At 41.0% G+C, this 22,679-nt stretch overlaps 1 protein-coding gene across 2 annotated transcripts; it reads right to left on the bottom strand.

Annotated features, from left to right (window-relative positions):
* Nucleotides 1-22,381, bottom strand: itpkcb (inositol-trisphosphate 3-kinase Cb). 2 transcript variants are annotated; one of them, XM_055045422.1, is made up of 8 exons: nucleotides 22,185-22,381; nucleotides 16,602-17,859; nucleotides 6,031-6,130; nucleotides 5,444-5,657; nucleotides 4,416-4,620; nucleotides 2,691-2,792; nucleotides 2,026-2,097; nucleotides 1-1,928 (listed from the first exon to the last, which is right to left on the bottom strand). In XM_055045422.1, exons 2-8 carry the CDS (start codon nucleotides 17,694-17,696, stop codon nucleotides 1,689-1,691), a joined length of 2,028 nt encoding a protein of 675 aa, XP_054901397.1. In that variant the 5' UTR covers nucleotides 17,697-17,859; nucleotides 22,185-22,381; the 3' UTR covers nucleotides 1-1,688. The 2 variants fall into 2 exon arrangements, with proteins under 2 accessions (XP_054901397.1, XP_054901398.1); XM_055045423.1 differs by lacking the exon at nucleotides 22,185-22,381 and adding an exon at nucleotides 19,314-19,380.
* Between the last annotated feature and the right edge of the window lie 298 nt (nucleotides 22,382-22,679).

Raw genomic sequence — 22,679 nt, 5'->3', positions numbered from 1 at the left:
ATTTGAGCAATTTAAAATAAAATGCCTTGTATTTTTCTACCCTGATTTGATCTTGAGCTGCTCTGATGAAAAAAAAAGAAAAGGTTTTTGTCGATCTTATTTTCAGTTTATTGCAATCCGTAATGTGGACAAAGCAGGGATTAACAATTTCCATTAGTCTTTGTTTAAGACCTTTAAGAAAACAAACATAAAAAGCAAAAAAAAATAAAAAATGGTTTATATCCAGTTTTCTCTCTTGGAAAGTAGCACCCAGTTTGAGAACCTGATTATTTCCCCACATCATAGAGAATTTGTGGGCTTCTAGAGGCTTGTAATACTTTGTAAACATTAATACTACATTTCCACCTGGTGTGATTGCTATTTAGAGATGAAAATGTTTATTTTATTTTCATTATGTCCCAATTTATGCACTGCCAAAGTAAATTTTTGTACCAAGTTAAAAGAATTGCACACAGACCCTCTAAAAGAGCTGCCGGACACTGATCGATTTCCAAAACATTATTATTGTTAGCACTGCTCTGGTATCTTGCAGCATTGTTTCTATGCAAACATGCTGAATACTAGCATCTGACGCGACACCATCCAGTTTAGTGTACCAAAACATCCTCGCGTTTAAAGGTCATCTCGTTCTTCAACCTTAAATGGACAAAGATTTTCCAGTCTTTTGTTCTAACGAAGCCTCTTAAAAGCTCTAACAGATTAATCTTACCTCGAGTTAAATTTCACCCCTTATACCACCAGTTGGTTGTAAAATCCCCAAAGCAAAGCTGATTAGAGGAAATCTAATTCATGTTCAGCTGTAAACCAAGCACACACACACACACACACACACACACACACACACACACACACACACACACACACACAGAGGCACTGCTTGTTTTGTTCGATGGCTTTTTGAGGATCCACAGTGCAACAATTTCCAAAGAGGCGTAGCTTGGCCAAGCTCCTTACCGCAAGAATAAAAGAAAAAATAATAAGTCACTGCATTGTGTCATACAAAAATGACTGGATAAAACCGTTTCTAAAAAAGGCAAAACTTTTAAGATTAGACACAAGTCAGTTTATACTTGGGTGAACTCTGTGGAGGGAGTCCTTTGCACTGGAATGATCAATTATTTAAAAAAAGTGTTAGGCACAGGAACTTTACAAATATTAAGAAGGTTATCCCAAGGCCCAAAAACAAAAAGATTAAATTAAGCTATTTACATACTGAGTTAGTTAACACTTGGTCTCACCAGTATTTTAGTGTTGCTGTGTGCTTTAACATAAAAAGTGGTCCATCAATAAAAAAACAAAAAACAAAGATCTTGCCAAGACAGAGTACTTTGGGTTCTGCAGAGTCAAGTTCATGGATGCAAGACGATTTGCTGTGTGCAACAACATCCAGCAGAGGGGGCTGCTGAGGAGGGGATGAGCACTAGTGTGTCTTGGGGAGTTGGAGGGGATTGGGTCAAAGTTTTTTAATTAGTTTGTAGCATTGAATTCTCAGATAATAAGTCAATGTGAGAATATTTAGATATTTAGTCTTGTACGTTTCACAACCTTCTGCTCAGAAGCTCTTAATAATGCATATCAACAGTCTTTTAGGCATGTTCCACTTCGTCCTCCTGAAGTTTCCTTTTATCCCGAGTGGATTAAGACACTTTGATGACAACGTACAAAGATTTCAACAGCACCCAGTCGCGTCACGCCTCCTCCGAGTTTTGATCTCCATCGCAAGGCGTCCGAGGCAGCATGCTGCTGAAGATGTCGATGAGGTTGTCCATCCCCCACAGGTAGCCGTCCTCCCTGTTGCCCTCCACCCAGGGCGCCCTGTGGTCCAACTTCATGGGGGGCGGCAGGGGAACCGTCTTGCCAAAGTCGATCATCCAGACGCTAGCCTTTCCGGATGCGTCGTGCACGAACAGAAGAGAGCTGCCCACGACCTGCGACAGAGAGGGAGGGGAGCACGGAAGGCGATGAGAAGGCGCAGCGGCCAGACAGGAAGGGGAAACGAGCTCAGAGAGGAGAGCGTCTCCTCACCTCATGGGTCCTGAAGAAGTCCGACTTCTCAAGAACGGAGCGCAGCTCTTCCAGACGCTTCAGGTAACTTTTCTACAAAAACAGTGGAGGGAATCAGAAAGTGAGAACAAAAACAGGAAACGACACCTTTTTCTGTTTCCTGTTAGACGAGGTCTGGAGCGACATCTACTTCTAATAAACACGTGTGAGTAGGGTTGTTGTCTGGGGGGTAAACATGAAGCAAACAGCGGTGTGTTTAAACTTAGCATAAACACTGGGAAATGGGAAACTGGTTCGATTGGCCAACACCTGCAGACCAAACAGATTTTCTAGAGTAGCTGATGCCGCGCCCACAGACTGGGGGGGTTAAGATTTACTGATTTAATTCATCACATGTTGCCCTTCTAGTAAATAAATGAAGAAATAAACTTATTTACAATATGAATTAAAAGTATTATCTCACAAATATTTTTAAAATGGTAATGAAGAGGTGACATACTAAAGTAATTATCACTGATCATTTCATTAGTAAGTTGTTCTTGGTAGAAACTCGTTGACTTTTTTTTTCTTTTAGAAAAAAAAAGTCACTTTCTATTAAAAACAATTTTAAAATGTTTTTTTTTTTTTTTGTGGTCATTCAGTTTGTCTATATTCCTCCTGAATAATCAATTTGTGGGGTTTCATACCAGGATCTGAACGTTGCCTTGAACAAAGTCCTCCAAGGCCTTCACCACCTGCTCTCTGTGCTTCGTCTTCTTGAAGCCGGTGTTGCACGATCCGTCACCTTTCTGTTGGAAGAGAGGGGAAAAAAACAAAAAAACTTACATTTTGTTCCTAGATTTGTTTTACAAACCTACATTTTAGACCCATTGAGACCATGAATATTCAGAATGTAAAACCTAGACTCTTACCAATAAAGCTAGTCAAATATTTTTTACCTTTCACTCATAAAATAATTGTGATGTGGGGTTTTCTTCTAGCCGGATCAAGTGAAAATATTATTGATTAAAAAAAAAACAGCGGTTTAAAGTAACATTTAAACACGACAGGAAGCGGAATATGCCAAATTACTTTATGGGTAACAGTTAGCCCTTTTTTCATGCCCAATATCATGAAATTTATAGTTTATATTGAGCTAGTAGTAGATACAAAAGGTAGGTTTTAGAATGAGAAATAAAAAAAGGACAACATTCATAGAAAAATGAACTAAAAATTACTGGTACTTCCATCGATATTCTGTTGTAGGACATAAGTACAATTATTCAATTTAAGAACTAAAAAACTGCATTATATTTACATCTAAAAACATCAGTCGGTACAAAATCAGTCGGTACAAAATTAAATCAAGCAAAAGTTACTAAAAGAGCCACTTAAGAAAATGATCATTGTATGAAATATGTAAAGTGTATTTGCATTCACATTATACAACAGACTCCTCCAGTTGTGCAAGTGTGCTGTATACCTTCTCAAGCATTTTGAAAAGTTAAAATAGACTTTTGCTCAGTGGTACTAATAACCATTTGCAAAACACAAACGAACATATTCAAAGTCATCCTGGTTTATGTAATGCAAATTACTCAACAACATTCTTCTTGAAGGAGTGTCCCATTTCTCAGGGATATGTTAAGCTCTTCATGAATACAGACCAAGGGAGCGGAGGCGATGCTAGCTGTTGGGATAACCATAAGAAATGGGCGATAAAGACGGGAAAGCCCAGTTTGGATGTTTTGAAGTGTTTCACATGAAAAGATAAAACACTGAAGATTGGCCTGAGGCCCACGATTCCGCCCTGGCAAGTTTCGTCCAGCATAGTTCTTGTAATCAGCTAACAGTAGAGACGTCATGCTGCCTCGTTTGACGCTGCTCTGTCAATTTAGATTCACCAGAAAAATCAATGCAGAAGGGTTGCAAAATTAAAAGTCAGCGCAGCAAATCTGAGTGTCATGTTATTCTTTGTTTTTCTATTTTCCACTCCGACTGCATGGTCTGGCATGACCAGGCGTTTGGTTTATTACCACATGATTTGCTGAAGCAGCAGCTGAAGCAGCAGCCTTTAAGTTGGCTGTAAATACCCGTCTGACCGGAAAAAAAAAGCTCCACTGCCAGCATTTTCATTTGTCTTTCAGGTATGCAAATAAAGCATTTTTGGTTTTGATGAGCAGGATCCGATTTATTATTTTCTTTTTTTCTTTTTCCAAGAGAACAAACAGTCCTCTGCACAGCTGCTGCATGTCGAAACACCATTTGCCATTCCCACTGCAGTTCGTCTTGTCAAGAAGAAATCCACTCCCACTCTTTGTTTACTTCGTGTAAAAACATGCTGCACTATTTATTGCTCACCACTCCTGACTGGCTCTGACGCCAGCAGTCAGACGCGCTAAAGCCGACGGACGTTCGGGGATGAGGCTGACCTTAATGCCCTCGATGCGGAAGCCGAGCGTGGCGGTGGAGCTCAGCGTCTCCCTCCACCTCATGTAGCGAGGCTTCAGGACGCCCTGCTGAGCGCGCTCCTCTTCGGTGGGGGCCGCGGGGTCCACGGAGATCATCTTCTCGTACATGTCTCTTCGCGGACGTTGGCACTCCTTCGCTTTTATCAGCTCCTCCTCCAAGCAGGTCCTGAAATTTGAAGGTTCACTTGGTTAAATTGGCTCACTGTGTTGGTTTCTTTCATACTGCTTGGTGTCACTTTTTTTTTCTCCAATCTAGTGTATTTTACACCTAGAAAATCTGAAAAGTGTGGCTTGCTTTTATTTCATTGCCATACTTTGAAGGGCCATATTTCACTGCAGTTCCAGATGCATATCTTTATACAAGTTCCTTTTAGAAAAATAGCTGGAGCCTCATCAAGTTGGTTGTGCCCAAAACTTCTAGATCATAACTTGCAGAGAACTGTGATGTTTTCTGAAATAATGTATACAATATTTTAAAATTGCTTAAAATCTGTGTTTTAATTTAACTTATAGCTAATTTGCCTGACTTGTACAATCTTCTAAATAAATTTAAATAAAAAAATAAATCCTCTGTGGGCCGGGCCGGACTTCGGAAAAGACCTAAATGGGCCTAGTTTTGTTAAGAGAGGGGAGGCGCAAACAAATTGTTGATTTAAGTGTATGTTCATATTCATGTGGTGTTTTATGAGCATATTGTTGGCTTTTCATTCACTGAAGCTACACTCAAATATTTAAAAATCACCATCCGGCCGTCTGCCACACATTTTAATCCAATAATACATCAATTTGTACCTGCAAATGTGCAGCCCTAATCTATTAATGTTCTGTCATTTGAATGAGTAAAAGATCTTTTGCTTTTTTTTTGTCAGTTTTCAGACAGGACATGTAAAGTGGCTCTAGCCTCGGGGCCCTTATTCTTCTAAATCTGGCCCCGTCTGTGGTCAACGGGGCGATGTAAAAATATTCCACTCCCGGCTCGAAATGCTCACCTGCTGCCCATCTTGCAGTCCATGATGGAAGGCATGTCGAAGTCAGTCAGCAGGTCGTCCATGATGTTGAAGTTCTGCTCGTCCTTCTGCAGCACACCATAATACCCGGGGACGTAGGGACGCAGAACGTCCTTCATGAGCTTCTCCAGACACTGCTGCTCACACTCGCAGTAGCGCTTCAGCAGACGGCCGGCATCTCCGGCCGTGAAGTTTCCTTCAGCAGATAAAAATACTGATTAAAAGGAGCATTTTGTGTTATGAACATGTTTGTTTTTTTGGGGGTTTTTTTAAATGAAAAAAAAATCTGATTGACACCGCTTTGTTTTACTTCTTGACAGTGCTAACTGGTGTTAAAAGAAAGTTTGTCTGTCGATTGAACAGAGAAATCAGCTGCACAGAGGTTGCTTGGTTGGTTTTTGTCACCTTTGGACAGAGACACACAAGCTGCCTGTCCTGTTTCAAGTTTTTTTTTTTTTTTTTCACATTGGGCTGAACTAACCGGCTGTAGATTTATTTACCAAACAGATACGATGGAGGTTTCAATCTTATCTTTCAGCTCTAGACAATAAAGGTTAAAAATTGCATACCTGTGTGGCCAGCGAGCTGCACCCACGAGTGACGGGGCTTTAGCGTGAAGGCTAAAGGAGAAAAGTGAACCATGCTCTTCAACTTGCTCCAGGATTTACTCTGAAAACAGACAAAGAAACATTTTCGTCCTCGTTAAAAAAAAAAAAAGAAAAAGAGGGGGGAAAAAAAACAACAAATCTGAGACCCTGATTGATCTGCGGATCCGTTTTAGTGGTCTCACAGAGAACAGAGGGAAGTCCTTTACTGATTAAAGGAAAACACACCCTGTTCTCCACACACACACACACACCACACACACACACATTGGACAAGCTTTCCCCTTTAAACCAAGGCCAGGTGCACAACATACTAGACAAAGCCCATTCATAAAACATTTACCAAAGCCACCAGTGGTGTGTCGTAAAACAGAACCTCACTGTCTGAAAGTGTGCGACGGTGTGTGTGTGAATACAGCGGTTATCTATGCTGGGAAAGCTGAAATCGAGGACAGTGTGCAACAGGAGCGTTGACTGACGCAAGTCGTTTGAGAAGAACCAGGCGTGCAATGATTAGAGCAAGAGAGTGTGCATGTGTGTGTGTTGTGTGTGTGCGTGTGAAAGCACAAGTGAGACGGTTTCTGACAGGAACATGCTAGCTATATGGTGTTTTACACAACTGCACAGAAACACAAACTGAGCAAATATTTCACCGGCCAACGAAGAGCGTCAGCGTGTGATTAAGCGTAAACTGAATCTCTGTCCTAATTTTGGAGGACATAAAACTACGAAGTCAGCTCAGATGAGCAGTAAACTGCAGTAAGGCTGTAATCATAAAATAGTTTGTTTTTTTTATTACAGGTTGGTGGGGTGAATAGTTGTTCCTGCCTGCATCTGCATTCTTTTACCAGCTGCTTCTCTGGAACTGTCACAATTGAGTTATTTGAGTTTAGGAAAAGGTATTTTGTGTATAACAGTTTGACAGCTCCAATAAACATTCATTTCAAACCACTTGGTATCATTCAGGGGGGGGGAAAGAATCTGTTAATCACAGCACTGCTGAACTACTTCCTTTTAATGTTTTGTGATGTGCCTAATTCAGTTTTGTCTGCAGTATTAAAAACTAACTAAACACATAAAGATTTTAGTCTTTATTTTATTTTGGGGTCAAAATATATTACTATTTTTTAAAACATGCAAAAGGTTTTATGTCAGATGAAAACATGAGGCGAACAAAGGCTGAGTGGAAAAAATACATTTGTAAGATCTACAACCAAAGAGTTCAGTAAAAAAGAATTTTTAAAAAATTGAAAACAACAAAACTAAAATCTACTATTAATTAAAGAAAGCAAAAAAGTTTCTTACTCAGGTGGTAAATACATGTAAACTATAAAACTGCATATATAATTATCTAGCCAATACATAAAAGTCTGTATTTTTCAAGACTCAAGGCTTTCCTCTGATTTTTAAAATGCTCTGAATATTTTTGAATGAGCAACATATTAAAAATAATCAGACTGAAAAATAATTGGGACTGTCGGTTTAAAAGAAAAAAGAAGTTTATAAAATATTGCTAAACTAGCTTGATGGGTGAGGTACAGAGACGCTCCCATTCTTTTTGGCACCCGGACTTAAATACTTCGGCATCATTTCGACATCCGAAGCACTTAGACTTGTAAATAAGGGGTTAAGGATCCGACAGTAAATGCAAATTCGTCAAAGCAATGTTTGTGTATGTTCATAGCTTTATTTAGAAGGAGGAATAAACAGGTTTGGTACATTACTTTGCCTAGAGTTGAAGTTGTCAAATGTGATTTCTTAATTAGCATTCATTCAGCCATAAACAAATAAAAACACAATTGAGTAAAATGTTAAAATTACTATGTGATTAAGTCAATTAAAGATGAGGCCAGCAATTTCTATAAAAAAAAACCCACTTTACTGAAATTTACCAGATTTTTGTTACTTTTAAATATGGAAGAAGGAAGAAAGTCTGGAAAAATGAAACACTTGCATCAATTGTTGGTCTGGTGTTAAACATCATCAAGACTTTCATCAGGACTGCAGATTGAGGTGAGCATGACTCAAATGACAGCACAGTTGCAGCACACCGTTACTGCAACCCGCGTCAACTTTAGTGTCAAAAACAGTGATGAAACTGTCAATATGCTGAATTTAACATGACAGGAATGTATTTTTCTCGTGAAAACCAGTTTCACTAATCCAACCACATTCAAACAACTAAAAAGGAGATGATATGTTGTACTGTAAAAGGGGCTGAGTAATTTCTGTAAATAAACTTCATTTCATATACTCAGCACGTCTGAATATACCGCATTATTCCTACACACTGCTTTGGTTTTAGCTGCTGGCATCCCTCCCAAAATATATATATATATATATATAACTTTTCAGGAAATGGAAAACAACTCCTGCTTCTAAAAGTAAAATTAATTTGGTGAAAGTTACATGCTAAAACTTTGTACAGGAAATGTATCAATGAACAGAAGTGAAGGGTCATCAATAGGGTTGACTTTTACAAGAAAACCAAAATGACCGATGAAGGGAGGAGAAAAACTTGTGAGCGAAAGTTTGTTTTAGTCGCAAAGACAACATTTCAGCCAAACTTACTGGTATTAGAAATTTTAACGTAACTTCCCACATGTGAACAAGTAAAGATGAGGCATAACATTATGACCTCCCAGGTCTGCAGCCAAGTCGCTCTCCGCACATGCACCAATAAACCTGGCCATGACCCTCAGACCAGTTCTGCTCCTACCTTGAGCTATTTGATAAATACAGAGAACCGCAGACAGGGAACACAACAAGAGCTGCAGTTTTCAACATGGCTTCACACAGTCGTCAAACAGGATTCAGAACTTGTATCACCGTCAAGGTTTTTTTTTTAAATTTTATGGCTTCAGTCATAAGATAAAAAATAAAAGTAAGTAAACAAACTCCAGAACAATCTAGTCTCCTTAGTTGGTCACCTTCAATTAGACAGGTCCAACTTGTCAGGGGAGATTCCCCAAATACCAAACATCTGAAAGCACAGAAAGATGGAAAAGCAGATATCACTCCATTCTGCTGACGTTTTTTGTCCTTTGGGTTTCTTTAAATGACAACTTAAGACATATCAAAGGGAAACATTTAGTTTCAATCTTCTCTGCTATCTAAATATATAAATGTATTATGACATTTTAAATGCTTGTGTACATTTAAAACTGGGATATATTTTAAAGCTGCAGTGTGTAATTTTTACATAAATATGCATCAGTTCGACCTGTCATCATGTCGCGTAAGAGAACACAGATAATCTGTGGCAAGACAAAATTCCTCCATTTCCTCCCTCAGCTGCTATTGCCATTTAAAAACAAAACAAAAATGTACTGCTCCCGTTTAAAAACAACAGTCCTGTCAATCAAACTCGTGTATTTGCTGCTAAATTTGCGAATGGCAGAGAAACAACTTACTGCTCCAGGAAAACCGTTTAGCTTAGCCATCTTCAGAAGCTAAGCTAAATAGCCTTAGCATTGACAGCAAGATTCTTTGTGTTGAACCAGCTGGAGGGTAGCAGAGGGAAATGGGGGAGGATGTGACCAGCATGATTTACAGCGATAAGACCCTCATCCTGACTCTGATTGGTCGTTTCTGAAGGAGGTGTGTGTTTTTTCAGATGACAACAGGTCCGTAGAGGAAAGGCACAGGAGCTGGATTTTTTTCACAGATTATGTATCTTATCTGGTTCTATCACAACATAGTGATAATTTTAACAAATATGTGAAAAATAAACATTTATATTTCTTGCAACGGTTACAAACTGCAGCTCTGTGGTTATTCAACACAAATATTTGTCTTAGTAACAAGCTACATTTAACCTGCAGAGGTGGCATCTAATAATATAAACTGTGTTTAGACATCAGATCTGTCCAGTTTTGCTGCCTTTAGCTTCTAGTAGCAGAACATGGATTGACCTGAGAAAGGCCTCCGAGGCGGATGACAGCCAGGGTGACAGGAAGGTGAAGCTCCGGCCTCTCCTCTTACATTTCACAGTCTCTAATTGCTTCACACTAGAGCTCGATGTGCTCTGCTGGGAGGTCGGATGTACTTTGGTAAATTAACCAGTGCTGACGAAAACGCTGCTCTGACGGACAACAGTCAACAGTGTCTAAGGGAGGTCGTAATAAATGTTTGCAGTTATGCTCCTGCATCTCCATCCCACACGCATTTTAAACGCTGAGGTCACATTTCGCTCCACTCAGACGGCCCTCCGCCGTCTCTGCTTTCCCTTTTATGTAACTTGTGACGCCTAACGCAGCTCCGTTTCCTGATTCTTTGTCCTCAGCACCTCCAGCTGACTTCTAAGAGCTCCGACGTCGACAAAATGTTCACTTCCTGCAAACTTCCCCTTCCTTTCTAAATGTTCTTTTTATTTAACATTTATCTAACTCAAATGAAGTCTCCCACTTGCCTACTTTTTTCTATGTTTTGATTAATTGATCTCAACTGATGTTGAAAGGATCATTTACTTTAGCAATTTAACTGACTTACTGAAATACGCTTTAATTTACTGAGATTTCTGTGGGCAAAGAGTCCCAGGGTCAACAATGGCCTTCTTAAACATTTCTCAATAAAAAAAAATATATAGACACCTTAACCTCACATTCAACGTACCTTAGCAAACAGCTCCAATATCTCCTGACTTTGGCAATTTGCCCATGGAAATTGGCAAAGTGATCCACGTCTTTTGCATAATTACTGATTGTATCTCTAACCAAAAGTATGATGAGTATGCTCTTCCTGTTGGCTAGCTGCAGGCTTGTGACACATACAATTTACAAGTAGATAAGTGTCCTGCAGATGAATATCTGTGTGTCATTCAACAGATTGTTTAGCTACCAATCAAACCCGTCGTCTTTGATGTAATCTACTCTCACCAACATGCAAATATGTTCCCAGAAGCAGCACTGGATTTTATCAAAGTTTTTTTTTTTTTTTTTGCCTTCTCAATCAATTTCCTACCTGGTGGATGGAGCACAGGTTCAGGAGGAGGCAGACGCTGGCAAAGATGCAAGTCACTCCGGAGGCGAAGCGAGAACGCAGCCGACACGCCCAGCTCTGCGCCATCACTACACCATCAAGCGGCACCATTAACCCCCCTTCCCTTCCTGACGCTCTGAGAGCCCTGCCGGTCATTGAAAACCCACATTCACCAAATGGGCTCTCGGTTTCACGCTAATGTGCTGCCTCAGTCGGGATGTTAAATGTTGCATGCCGATCAGACTTGGCTCACTCTGATGACTCCTCATTTCCTACAGCCACTTTAGGACATCCCAATTCACAATCTGTCCAGTTTCAACATTTTTACTGGTTTTTAAGACACCCTTCCTTTGCTTTCTTAACTCTTGAATCTCTATTGCGTCTGACCAGCAGCTCACACTCTCTCAGCCACCGGTTTTCTTGAACCGATCATTTTTGTTTTACCTTCTTCAAATCTTTCATCCTGTCCGACTGACGGCACAACGCTCCACACAATGCGCCGTCGTCTTCTTCCGTCCTCTTATCCTCTAATCCCTCATGGCTGAGCCAATCTCCTGACAGATGCATGACAGGCATAACAGCGTGGGGGCTGGGCCGGCAGGGCCCTCTCCAGGCGATCCCAGAGCTTCTCTTTTGTCTACATGACGAGTTATTCACCAAAGCATGGAGGCGCATGTGTGTACAGAGACAAAGAAGAACCTGTCAGGCAACTATCGTGAGCTACAGGAGGGACAGGTACTGTTAGCGCTCCCTTCTTGAAGCGTTTCAAAACCACATCCCCCTTCCCTCGACTTCAAATCTTCTCAGCCGGGTTTCAATGGCTACACAAACATGAGCACAGTTTGAAATTCAAAGAGATATTAAGAAGTGTCAAAATTTGTTTAACTTTGAAAAAAAACAACACCGCCGGCTCCTGCCTGTCTGGCAGGGAAGCTGGCCACTGTTCTGCTCTCAGGAGCAAAGGAAAACTAGAGATGACGAGTCCGAAGAAGAGGAAGAGAAAAAGCAAAGAAAATCACCTAAGCTTACGATGAAGGCGTTTTCAGTTCAAGTCTCTGAAAATAACCCTAATGATAACCTACGTTGCATTTTGAACAGCAGTAACACAGCTAATTAATGCAGCTTGGCTTCCATGCGTAATGTTTCAGATACATTTTGATGATTGTAGAATCAGCAGCGTCGTCGCGTCATCCCTCCACCGCCACGGTTTAAAAACGATCCAGAGGAAACCCTGTAAATGAAGCAGTAGCAACATATTGTCGTCTTAAACGTTTCCCTTTACTTTGACACAAGTGATATTCCCTGAACTCTAAAAATGTATCATCATCGATGCTTATGATTCAGTTCTAAAGCCGCTGATTCATCAGCTTTTCCACCAAAAGTCTTTGCGTTTTAGATGTCACGCAATCTTCCATGTAAACTGGAAACTTTGTGATTGGAGGCAAGAAGTCCCACAGACAGTGACAAACTTACCATAGTTTTCTCTGGATGTCTGGAGCATATCGTAATGCAGTGATCATATCGTGAGAATTTTATACCGATCCCTTGAGGTGTGGGATTAAGGAGCAGATTATTAACCGTGTGCAGTATCAGTACTAACCCTTTGAGCAACATACTAGAAATAATATACAAGCACAAGGTCACCAAAATGAGCAACTGAAGGACAAACCTTAAGACTATGTGCAATAGCAAATTAATTATCAGAATTTCTTTCACCCTTGTTTTTTTACATGAAGAAATTAGCACATTTTGTTTGTTTTGAAACCGCTGCACAGACGAGTCGCAATATTTCTTTGAATTGTGCCACCGTTATACTCCAGTAAAAACGCATTTAAATAGTCAAACCAGTTTAGATATAAAGTCTTAAAGACGAGCAACGACCAGCCTGTCATTTTAAAGAGCATCTCCATTGTTTTCTGAACCACGGTTGAGCTGGTTCTGTATGGATGTTTAGCTTTTCCACCGTCTCAGACCCAGTCTGCCCATTCTTCTCTGATTAGAATATCGTCCATATTTAATTGGTTGCATTGAGTTGCTTTTTATGACTTCGCAACATGGATTTTGTGTGTAACAGCTGTGGGAGTGCTGCGTGGGACAGACAAAGTCTGCAGCGTGGCTCATGACATAAGCAGCATAAATAGGAACAATCAGCGTGTGTAGGCTACACGTTCCAGGCTTCACTGCGTCGTTTTTTGTCCTTTGTGAGCTTATGTTGATTTTCCTCTTATTTTTTCCAACATGAGACTCGATGTGCCTCATGTTGAACCAGTGGAAAATACTAAAACTTTTGTTAAGAGCCACTTTGAGGGAGAGCAAACTTCTGACCCATACTGGAGTAATCTGCAAACAATATACAAAGGCGTACTTATTGTTGGGACGGTCATTCATAGGAATTTACATCTCGTTGCATTCAAATGTCATGGACAGAGTAGATACTGTCTGTGAAAGAGAAAAAAAAACACAACAAGTCAAGGAGGGGAAAAAAAGAGAAAAGAGCCATATAAGGTAAAGAGGTTGCCTAGCAACCGGCTCAGCCTTCAGCCCAATTTTCCATGACACACACGCAACTCTGAACGCAACTCTGAACGCAACTCTGAACGCAACTCTGAACGCAACTCTGAACGCAACTCTGAACGCAACTCTGAACGCAACTCTGAACGCAACTCTGAACGCAAGACGGCAGAGCTGCGAGCAAGAGTGAGCTGCTATCCGTGTACGTCACCAGGAGAGCGACATGCAAGACGTCAGGTTTGGCCGGAGTTTGAAGGCGAGCTATTACACAGCACGCACACGCGCACACACACACACACACACACACACACACACACACACACACACGCTGTGTGGAGTCACTCCACAGAACAACGGTGCTTTAAGGTAGCTGTAGCAGAAAAAAAAACAAAACGGGCCCCGTCTGCAGCCGCACTTATCACAAACCACAAGCCAGAATCATCCTGTTTGTTTCGACAGCGAGACTGCAGCTCCTTCGGTCGCTCTCTTCCTGGTTTTAAACTAATTCAAACTCCTGGAAGTTACAGTCGCTGTCATTTGACCCGCAGCTAAAATGACTGGAACGTGCAGAAATTTGAATTTCACATGATGTTCCTGTTACTTTCCTCTAAGTGTCTGACTCAAAGAGACTCATTTCAACAGGTGATTTCATTGTGGACCTCAGCAAATGCTGAAGGTTTTACAATAGAGAAATAACAAGTTTAGTCATTTTAATAATGTTTATGTGTAAAGACTATTATTAGAACTAGTCGAAATAGTCTCTAGGTCTTCAGCAAAAACTCCACACTTTATTGGTTTTGACGTAAAACTAGCAAAGTGCATAATATAAATACAAATACAAATTTATTACTACAGCTCTCTGTTTTTGTTTGAAACAGAGAGAAACAAAAAATACATGTGTAAAAATCATCAGCTAATAGTAAGAGAATTAGTTTTTCTTTTAAGCGAGGAAAAAAAGAATGCCACCGGCTGACAGACAGTGTGCAGCAACAGGTGGGGGAAGGGCCCAAATATAAATAGTCTTCATACTTCATGTCCATTTTAAACACATTACGGGAAGCTAGCTAAGCATTTCTTGTTGCAAATATGTGAGACTTTTTAGTTTGCAACTTTGTCGTCTCTTTTGTTGAAATTCTCTAAGAAAATAAATAAATGAAAATAACTATTACAGGCAAAACCTCTGACTTAATTGGGATTTTTTTATGTAGACCTGGTGACTCCCATCAAGTCTTGTTTTTAATTGCGACTCTGTTTTACAGTGAAACAGCAACCACAAACTTTAAGACTGACTAATTATTTTTGAATTATCCTCATCTATCTCTTTTCAAGGAAAATAACACCCTGATGACTGTCAACCATAGTGTGACAACGATTGCAGGTTGTATAAACAAAGCAAGAGTTACCTCTACCACAAGGCAGCACGAATAGCACCTACATGAAAATGCCTGGATAATCCAGATTCCTGTGGCTACAGGAAAAGGAGCGCAGAGATGCCACTGCTAACAGCGACATCCTGTTTTCATAGCATTCCAAACATGTCTAATCGACGGAGCATCAACGCTTCCAGGCGTCTGGGGACGTAACAAAAAAGAAACTCTTCCTCGATGGAAACCTTCATCTTTGAAGGAGAGCCAACAAGAAGTCCTTGTTCTTTCATTCTGTCCTTGACGGATCGAGCAAAGTGATTTTGAAATGTGCCGCCTGTGAGGACAGACGGCCGCAGAGCCGAGTTAATCAAGGCTCAGTGACCCCGAGGTGTGTCGCCTTTCAAGAACACAAGAGGTGGGGGGCTTGGAAACGAGAGCCGACTTCTTCCCATTCGAGTCAAATGTTTTACGGTCGTCTGTTGTCTCAGCATCGTGAGTCAGGCAGTGTAACTGCTGAAAAACAGAGGCCGACGACGTTAACCCACCTTTGTTTATTGCTCCATTTAATCTTTAACCGAATGCCAGCGCAGAAGCGATGCAATGGGAAACCGCTGAGTAACGAATGCATTGTTTTTATCACCACTTAAAACCTTGGACCCTACACTATATTGAAAAAAATAAATCACTTTGTAAGGTAGTAAAATTATTCATATTCCAAAGAGGTGTATTACTCAAATTAAGACCTAGCCTACACAGCTTGAAGTAGAAATCAACGTTTATGTAGCTAATTGTTATTACTTGTTAAAAGTTCAGTATGGGTGAGAACAGTAAAGTCGGTATACTTTAATGTTTTGTGTCATCAGTAAATATTTCAGCTAATTAAAAGCCAAGACCTGTCATAAGACTTGTTGGGGAAGTTTGAGTCAATCAAAGCAAGAGTTTCTCATTGCTAGCTTAGCAACATTGCTAAAGTTGAACTTATTGAACCTCAAGCGGTTTCTGTGCATGAGAGATCCAATTTCTACATCTCACCTGAACAAAAAACAAAAGTCTTATTCATATTTAGTTCATGTTTTACACCTTTATCAGGAATACATCCTTTTTGTTTTGGTGTTTTGCCAGCAGAGGTTAAAACGGCTGAGCAAAATCATCTTCCCGATAAGTTAGCATCAAACTAATTTAGTCAAATATGTACATTATAAAACCATCTACTTAAATGGAGCGTAAGCAGGATAATTGTACTGGTTGGATTCCACCAGCGTCCTTTATCAGGGCAGGATCTAGACCTTGGCATGAACTGTTTGCACATCCCTGACTAAGAAAGGTGTGTCCCATTGTGAGTTGTTTCTTTACACATTAATTGCTGGGAAAGTTTGGAAATCTGAGGTATCAGATGTTTTACACACACACACATCCTGTTGCACCACATACAGGATTTCTGTTTGGTTTCTTTAATGGGAGAGTTGCATGGTGTAAATAAAACCTGTCATGATAGATGGAAAGTTGTGCAATATTTATATTGGTGTTTTTGGCACTGGAAACAGCAAGACCTGTTTCTAGCTTGTTTCATGTCATTAAGAGGGGAGAAAGCAATAAAAACGTCAACAGTAATTCTCTCCCACGACCTGATTGTCAAGAAGTGGTTTGCAGAGTTGTGGTAAAACAAAGGACACTTACCCCTGAGCTGTCCCCTGCGCTGCACAGAGACCGGGTCGGGGACAGGCTGGACTCGATGTCGCTGCCGGTGAAGTCGTCCTCGGACTCCTCAAAGGAGGAGGCTGACGACAGGCCTATGGAGGAGGAGGTGGACAGCTTCCTGGGGGTCCGCATCAGGGCGGGCGAGCCGCCGCAGCCGCTGTCCGAGCAGGGGGACTCGTCTTCCGCCTGGAGATCCAAACAGGAGGTGTGGTCGGTCGGCAGGGCCGCGGTGCCCGGGCAGCGGACGGGGCTGGTGTCTCTGGTGATGATCAGTTTCGGTATCGTTCCAGGAAAACTCTGCCTCGGGGGGCTCTGGTGGGTCTGCTCCGGGTGTTTCACGCTCTCGGATCCGTCCCTGCAGCCATTGTTCGGACCCTCGGCGCTGGGCTCGGTTTTAGTCATTTCTTCTTTCATGCGGTCGCGCAGTATCGAGAGCCCACTGCACAAGTGCTGATCCGGGGGCGAGCAGGTCGACGTCCGTTCAGCGTCCGGGTCAGAGGTGAGGAGGGGGGTCACACTCAGATCAGTCCCGAACCCAGACGCGAAGCGATTCTCGTGGCTTCCCCCCACTGGCTGCTGCTCCATGTGCCCGGCCGGGGGATCAGATGCATGGTCTTCCCGCACGCCGGGGCTCGTTTCACCGCTCCGCGTTTCCGAGCCTGGCGCATCAGCTGGAGTCGCCTCTCGGTTCACGGCGAGCTGCACCGCTTCGACATGGCCACCGAGGCCGGACGACGCCTCCAAACAACCCGTGGCTGCTCGATAACCCCCGCCCGCCGATGCAGCCTCGTCTCGGGGCAACTTCCCTGCTCTGTGTCCGCGGCGCGCTGCTGGATCGGCGGCCTCCGTCCCGTTGCCCGAATCCTCGTCGGTCTGGCTGGGATATCGCTTCCTCCTTCCCAGACAGGACAGCACTTTGTTTCTCATCGGGTTCCTGCTCAGCTGCTCGCTCCGCGGCTTCCTTTTGCTCCTAAATCTGGAGATACTGAGTCGATGAGGCGTGTCGCTTGATTTCCACTTCGCCCCGCCTGGGGTGGCGGTGCTGTGCGAGAGATCAGAGCGCGTTTGGCCCATCCCGCATGCCGTAGTGATACACGCGCGCCCTCAATGTGTAATCAAAAACACACAACTCTGTCCACAGCACTTCAGGAAGCCGCCAATCACCGATTCCACATAATGAGACTGGAAAAGCCCAAATTAGTCCACACCTTTTCATCCACACGGGGACGGGTCAAATCTGTAAAGAAAAGATGCATAAATACTGTTGAATGCACAAAAATCTGGTATTTTCATCACTATAATAAAATAATTTCATCCCAGAGGGCAAAACATAAATCATAAGTAAGCGATAAGAAGTCCTTTTGCTTCAGACTTCTCATAGATTGCTGAAACCTGGCATATCAATGAAAAGTGGAACAGAAGGACAAAGTGTGGCAGGAAAAAAAAAAAAGTAAAAACCAACAATGTTAAGTACAGCCTTGACAGGACAGCTAAGAACAGCAGATTCTAGAGATAAGTGGAGTCTTAAAGTCATAGACTGTGACTGTAGTCGGTGCTAAAACAGCCAACCCGGACAGACATTTCCAGGATATGGGCTACAAATGTCCCATTCCTTACATTAAGCCATTTCTGAACCGGTGCCAGTGTTAAGCTGAGGTCAGGAGAAGAATAATAGGATTGTTGTTTAGTGGTCTAAAGTTCACGTTCACATTGATGGTACATTTTGTATTCTATTTGGAAATCAAGATCCAGAGGCTCAGTAGAGACATGCTTTCGTTGCTGTGTCACTCTGCATTGATGCAGTAATTCAAACAAAAAGTACTGAGTGCATGTACAGCACAGAATATGGATATAATCTCCATTAGGGTAATATTTATGTTCTGAAAATCCTTTAAATTGGTACTGAGTAATATTCAAATTTTCTAAGAAACTGAACAACAATCATCTAAAAGGATCAAAAATAAACTACTGAAATGTATCCCTTCATATGCAATGAACACATACAAACTACCCCTTCTGAATTGAATTTATTTATTTATTTTTTTGATTATACTGAACTTGACTCAATAATACAGTTGATATTCTTCTCCCTGCAAAGCTCGAGGCCTGTAACAGCTGCTAGGATAGCAGATAAATACAGCATATTCACAGCAAAATATCATGTTTGATCCAAAAAGAAAATTAAACATCTTCTGCCTTCTAAGCTAAATCAGTTCACTACTGCCCTCCTGTGTCTGGATACAATTCATAGCCCTTCATTGACATCTATGATGTTTATTTTTAATCCGTCAAAGAGTGCTTCGTGTAAAATTAAAAACAAAATTGACACAATCCTTTATTTAGATAGCAACAGTTCAATAATCACTATTCAGTTTTTCTCCACTTGACAAGACCATTTGCGTTTTTGCTCCATCTGTGGCTCACCACAGAGGAATTGCCAGGCCAATAAAGTCAGCCAATATTAGCCGGAAATTAAATCAATATTTGTCGTTCATTAAGCATCCGCCTGATCAAGCCTTGCCAATACGAAAACTTCCTGAGCAGCACTTTGTTGGGCTTTGTAGATGGTCAGAAGTGTGGAGCAGTAGACTCTACACATCTGGGTCAATCAAACAGCAGCAGGCAGACCCCAGAAGACAGTCAGACTGTCTCTCTACACAAGACTGCATCCATTCATGAGCAATGACTTACGACCAGCATGTTTCTGAGCAACCAGCTCCGACGTCACCGTCTGCACCGACAAACCCAAGCAAACCGATGCTTCACAGCAAGATGAAGGTGTGAAAGTACTTATCCCAGGTGTAAATGGAAAAAAAAAAGACAAATGCCTCCTCAGACATATAAAAATACGAGCAGAAACTCATTCCCTCTTGGCTGGAATGATTTTTCACACATCAGCGCTGTTCGTGGAAAAAAGAAGGACCAGCCAGCAGTTCTCTGACTGAGTCGCACTTGCCAGATTAAATAAAGTTTTGAGTGTCTGAACTTTGGACAATTTGAACTGTGAATAAAGGACACACTGTTGCATCATGGGAATCTGTGTGTTAACTGGAACTTCCACCTAAAACAGTTGGTTTAGGTATTTTGATGCGAGCCAGCATTTCTGATTTGATTATTGGCTCATTTGTAATACTGAATCATTTTTCTCTGTTTTTTTATTGAAGCCTTTCTGTGTCAATGATTGTGTCATTTGTAGCCACCTTTCTACATTATTTTTCCTGTACTGCATTTTGTTTTGGTGTTTCATTGTTAAAATGTAAAACAAAAGTCGAGTAATCTGACTTTCATTAATTAATATAAAATACCTAAAGTTTAATTATCCTCACTTAAAACTTAAAAAAAATTCTACTTAAAAGGTCAGTTGCTTTGGTTAGTGAATGTAATGTGATTTTATTTTCTAAGTATAAAATAAAATTTTATTTTCTAAGTATAAAATAAAATCACAATCCACCTCTTGTAATACTCACATCTTTGCAGACTCACATCTGAAGACAACTTAGAGACCAGTTGACCTAACAGTAATGTTTTCAAAGTGAGGGAGGAAGCCGGAGTACCTGGAGAGAATCCACGCATGCACAGGGAGAACATGCAAACTCCATGCAGAAAGACCCTCTTTTTGCTTTGATACGGGTAAATAGAATTCAGTGCAACAGATTGCTTTCAGAGGTAATCTAATTTGTTGTTTGCTTGTGTGTAATTTATTCTCACAGGTGTAGGCTGGAGGCCTCAGAGGTTTCCTAGAGAACATTGGTCAACAAACTTCCTCAAGACGACCAAGGAGCAGAGCAGGTCAGGGACAAAGTGTGGAGAAGTTTAAATCAGGGCTAAGTTTTGAAACAAGGTCCCAAACTTTAGACTTCATTCAACAGTGGCAAGAAGAAAATCATTGCTGAAAAATGAAAACGCTGGTTTTACTACTATCACTATTGTTCTTATTATTAGTGCTGTGGGCCACAGCAAAGGTAAAAATAACACTGAAAAACCATCAAAAAATAACTCAAAACCCGTCAACCCGTCTCATGCTTCACAGACGGGTTGCCATAGCAACCCATGGCAACACCACCAACAACAACAACAACAACAACAACAACAACAAAAACACACATACAAACAGCAGGTTTTTTTGCCATCCAGCAGGGAGCTGGAGGCAAGATCTTCGACGTGTGAGGTCACGCTGCAACATGTCTACAGAAAGTATTAAAATAAATTGCATGCCACACTTTTCAGATTTTTAAAGATTGTGAAATCTTTGAAACCAATCTCTTGTTTTTCTGTTCTTCTGATATGTGCCACTCTGTGTAGGTCAGCCACAAGAAATATGTTAAGGTTTATGTTTGTAATGTGTCAAAAAAGTAAACAAGTACACCAGGTATGAATACTTTTGCTAGCACCAACATGTATGTACAGTTTATTGTAAATTACTCAAAGTCTACTCATTTTCTCATATATACAAGGAATAACGTGACGTACAGCCGCATAAAAACAGTAAATATTTGAACAGGAAATGTTTGAGGTTCACTCCGAATTGCTATTTAAACATGGAATATATTAATATTCTACACAAAATTAATTTGATTTGTTTTTTTACAAGACTAGAAGCATGAATTTACAAATACGAAAATGTCTTGTGAATTAGACTGACTGAAGTCAGCAGCGTGTGAATGTCATTCTACTGTCATCTACTGTGACAGCAGTTCTGTCACTGTGCTGTCAGCAGGAAAGCTCACAGAAAGGAAATGGGACAGGAAGCGCAACAATGGAAATACCGACTCACTGTGAAGCATGCACAACTACACTTAACTGCAGAATTGTGTAATATTATTTAATTATTAATAAGCTTACAAAATGACTCACACGTCTAAAAGAAATGTCCTTGTTTAGGTGTGGAAGGAGAACTAAGACAATGAAGCACATGAGTTTCTCTTGTCTGATTCTACAATAAAATAAAAGTAAAAACACTTTTACCTTCCCCACTCCTCTTACAGTTGGTGGTTTTTCAGGTATAGTGAGCTCTCCTTAAGAAAGAATACCAGTCATCTCGTCGATCGGGTTTTAGAAGTGAAAGATGATTAATGCCTGGGAGTCTTTTGACTAATGGACATGGACTGAATGTACTCATGGAACCATCAACACCCACTACAACAGTGACATATCCTTAATGGGAAGTTGGTTATTTCAACACAAACATATAACACACACACAAAAAAAATGATCTAAGCACACAGAACGGCATGCTATAGGGAAGTTCACCAGCCATCACCTTAGACTGACACTCATCTGTTTGCTTGTGATACATTTACTCAGTCAGCCACTCCTCTTAAGTAAAGGCCTACAGAGTGAATTATTTGTTCAAACAGTGTTTGCAATGACTGATGAATTTATTATGGTTTCACAAAGCTTTAATTAGGACTTTCAGATCCACATTTTCTTTTAAATGTCACTCTTGCTGTTTTACCTATAAAAATAACTGGTTATTGACTGTCGATACTCACTTATCAGATCATAGACATCACGAACCTAAAACCCAAATATATTTATATAGATACACATATCAAAACTTACCCGACAGACGCTGCTTTGTTGGCTCCTGTGAAGCAGCTGTTAAAAGGCTGACACTGGAAATGGCGCTTTAACTCATGCAGGCAAATGGTGTCAAGAGGAGTTTGCGGCTTCTCTGTTCTGCGAATCACAGAGAAATACCGATGAGTGCACGGTAGTAGCACCAGCATGTGGTTAAAGCGAGGAGAAGAGGCGCAGAGGAAGTGCTGAAGTAAACGGGGGCAGGTCTTGCTGACGCTCTGGCTCTTTAAACTCGTGTCGGGAACTAGCTTAAAGTGACTGTTAACTTCACGCGCACAGCTCTTTTTAAAATACAAATATCGATTTAAAAAAAATTAATACCTACGAAACTACCGGAACAGAAGTTAACCAAGAAAATATATTAAAACCTAAATGACAGAACTACAGTCTCAACAGAGAAATGATATTGAATATGGTTAGTCACTAAGTATTGAACTGTGCTGCCTTTAGGTGTTAACGGTTATTGGGGTTTTCTTT

This window comes from Poeciliopsis prolifica, unplaced genomic scaffold (genome assembly GCF_027474105.1).
Source record: "Poeciliopsis prolifica strain line A6 unplaced genomic scaffold, Auburn_PproV2 SCAFFOLD022, whole genome shotgun sequence".
In the NCBI taxonomy this organism is placed as follows: domain Eukaryota; kingdom Metazoa; phylum Chordata; class Actinopteri; order Cyprinodontiformes; family Poeciliidae; genus Poeciliopsis; species Poeciliopsis prolifica.
Note: the sequence above shows the minus strand (reverse complement) of the source record. Positions and strands in the feature narration are given on the sequence as shown.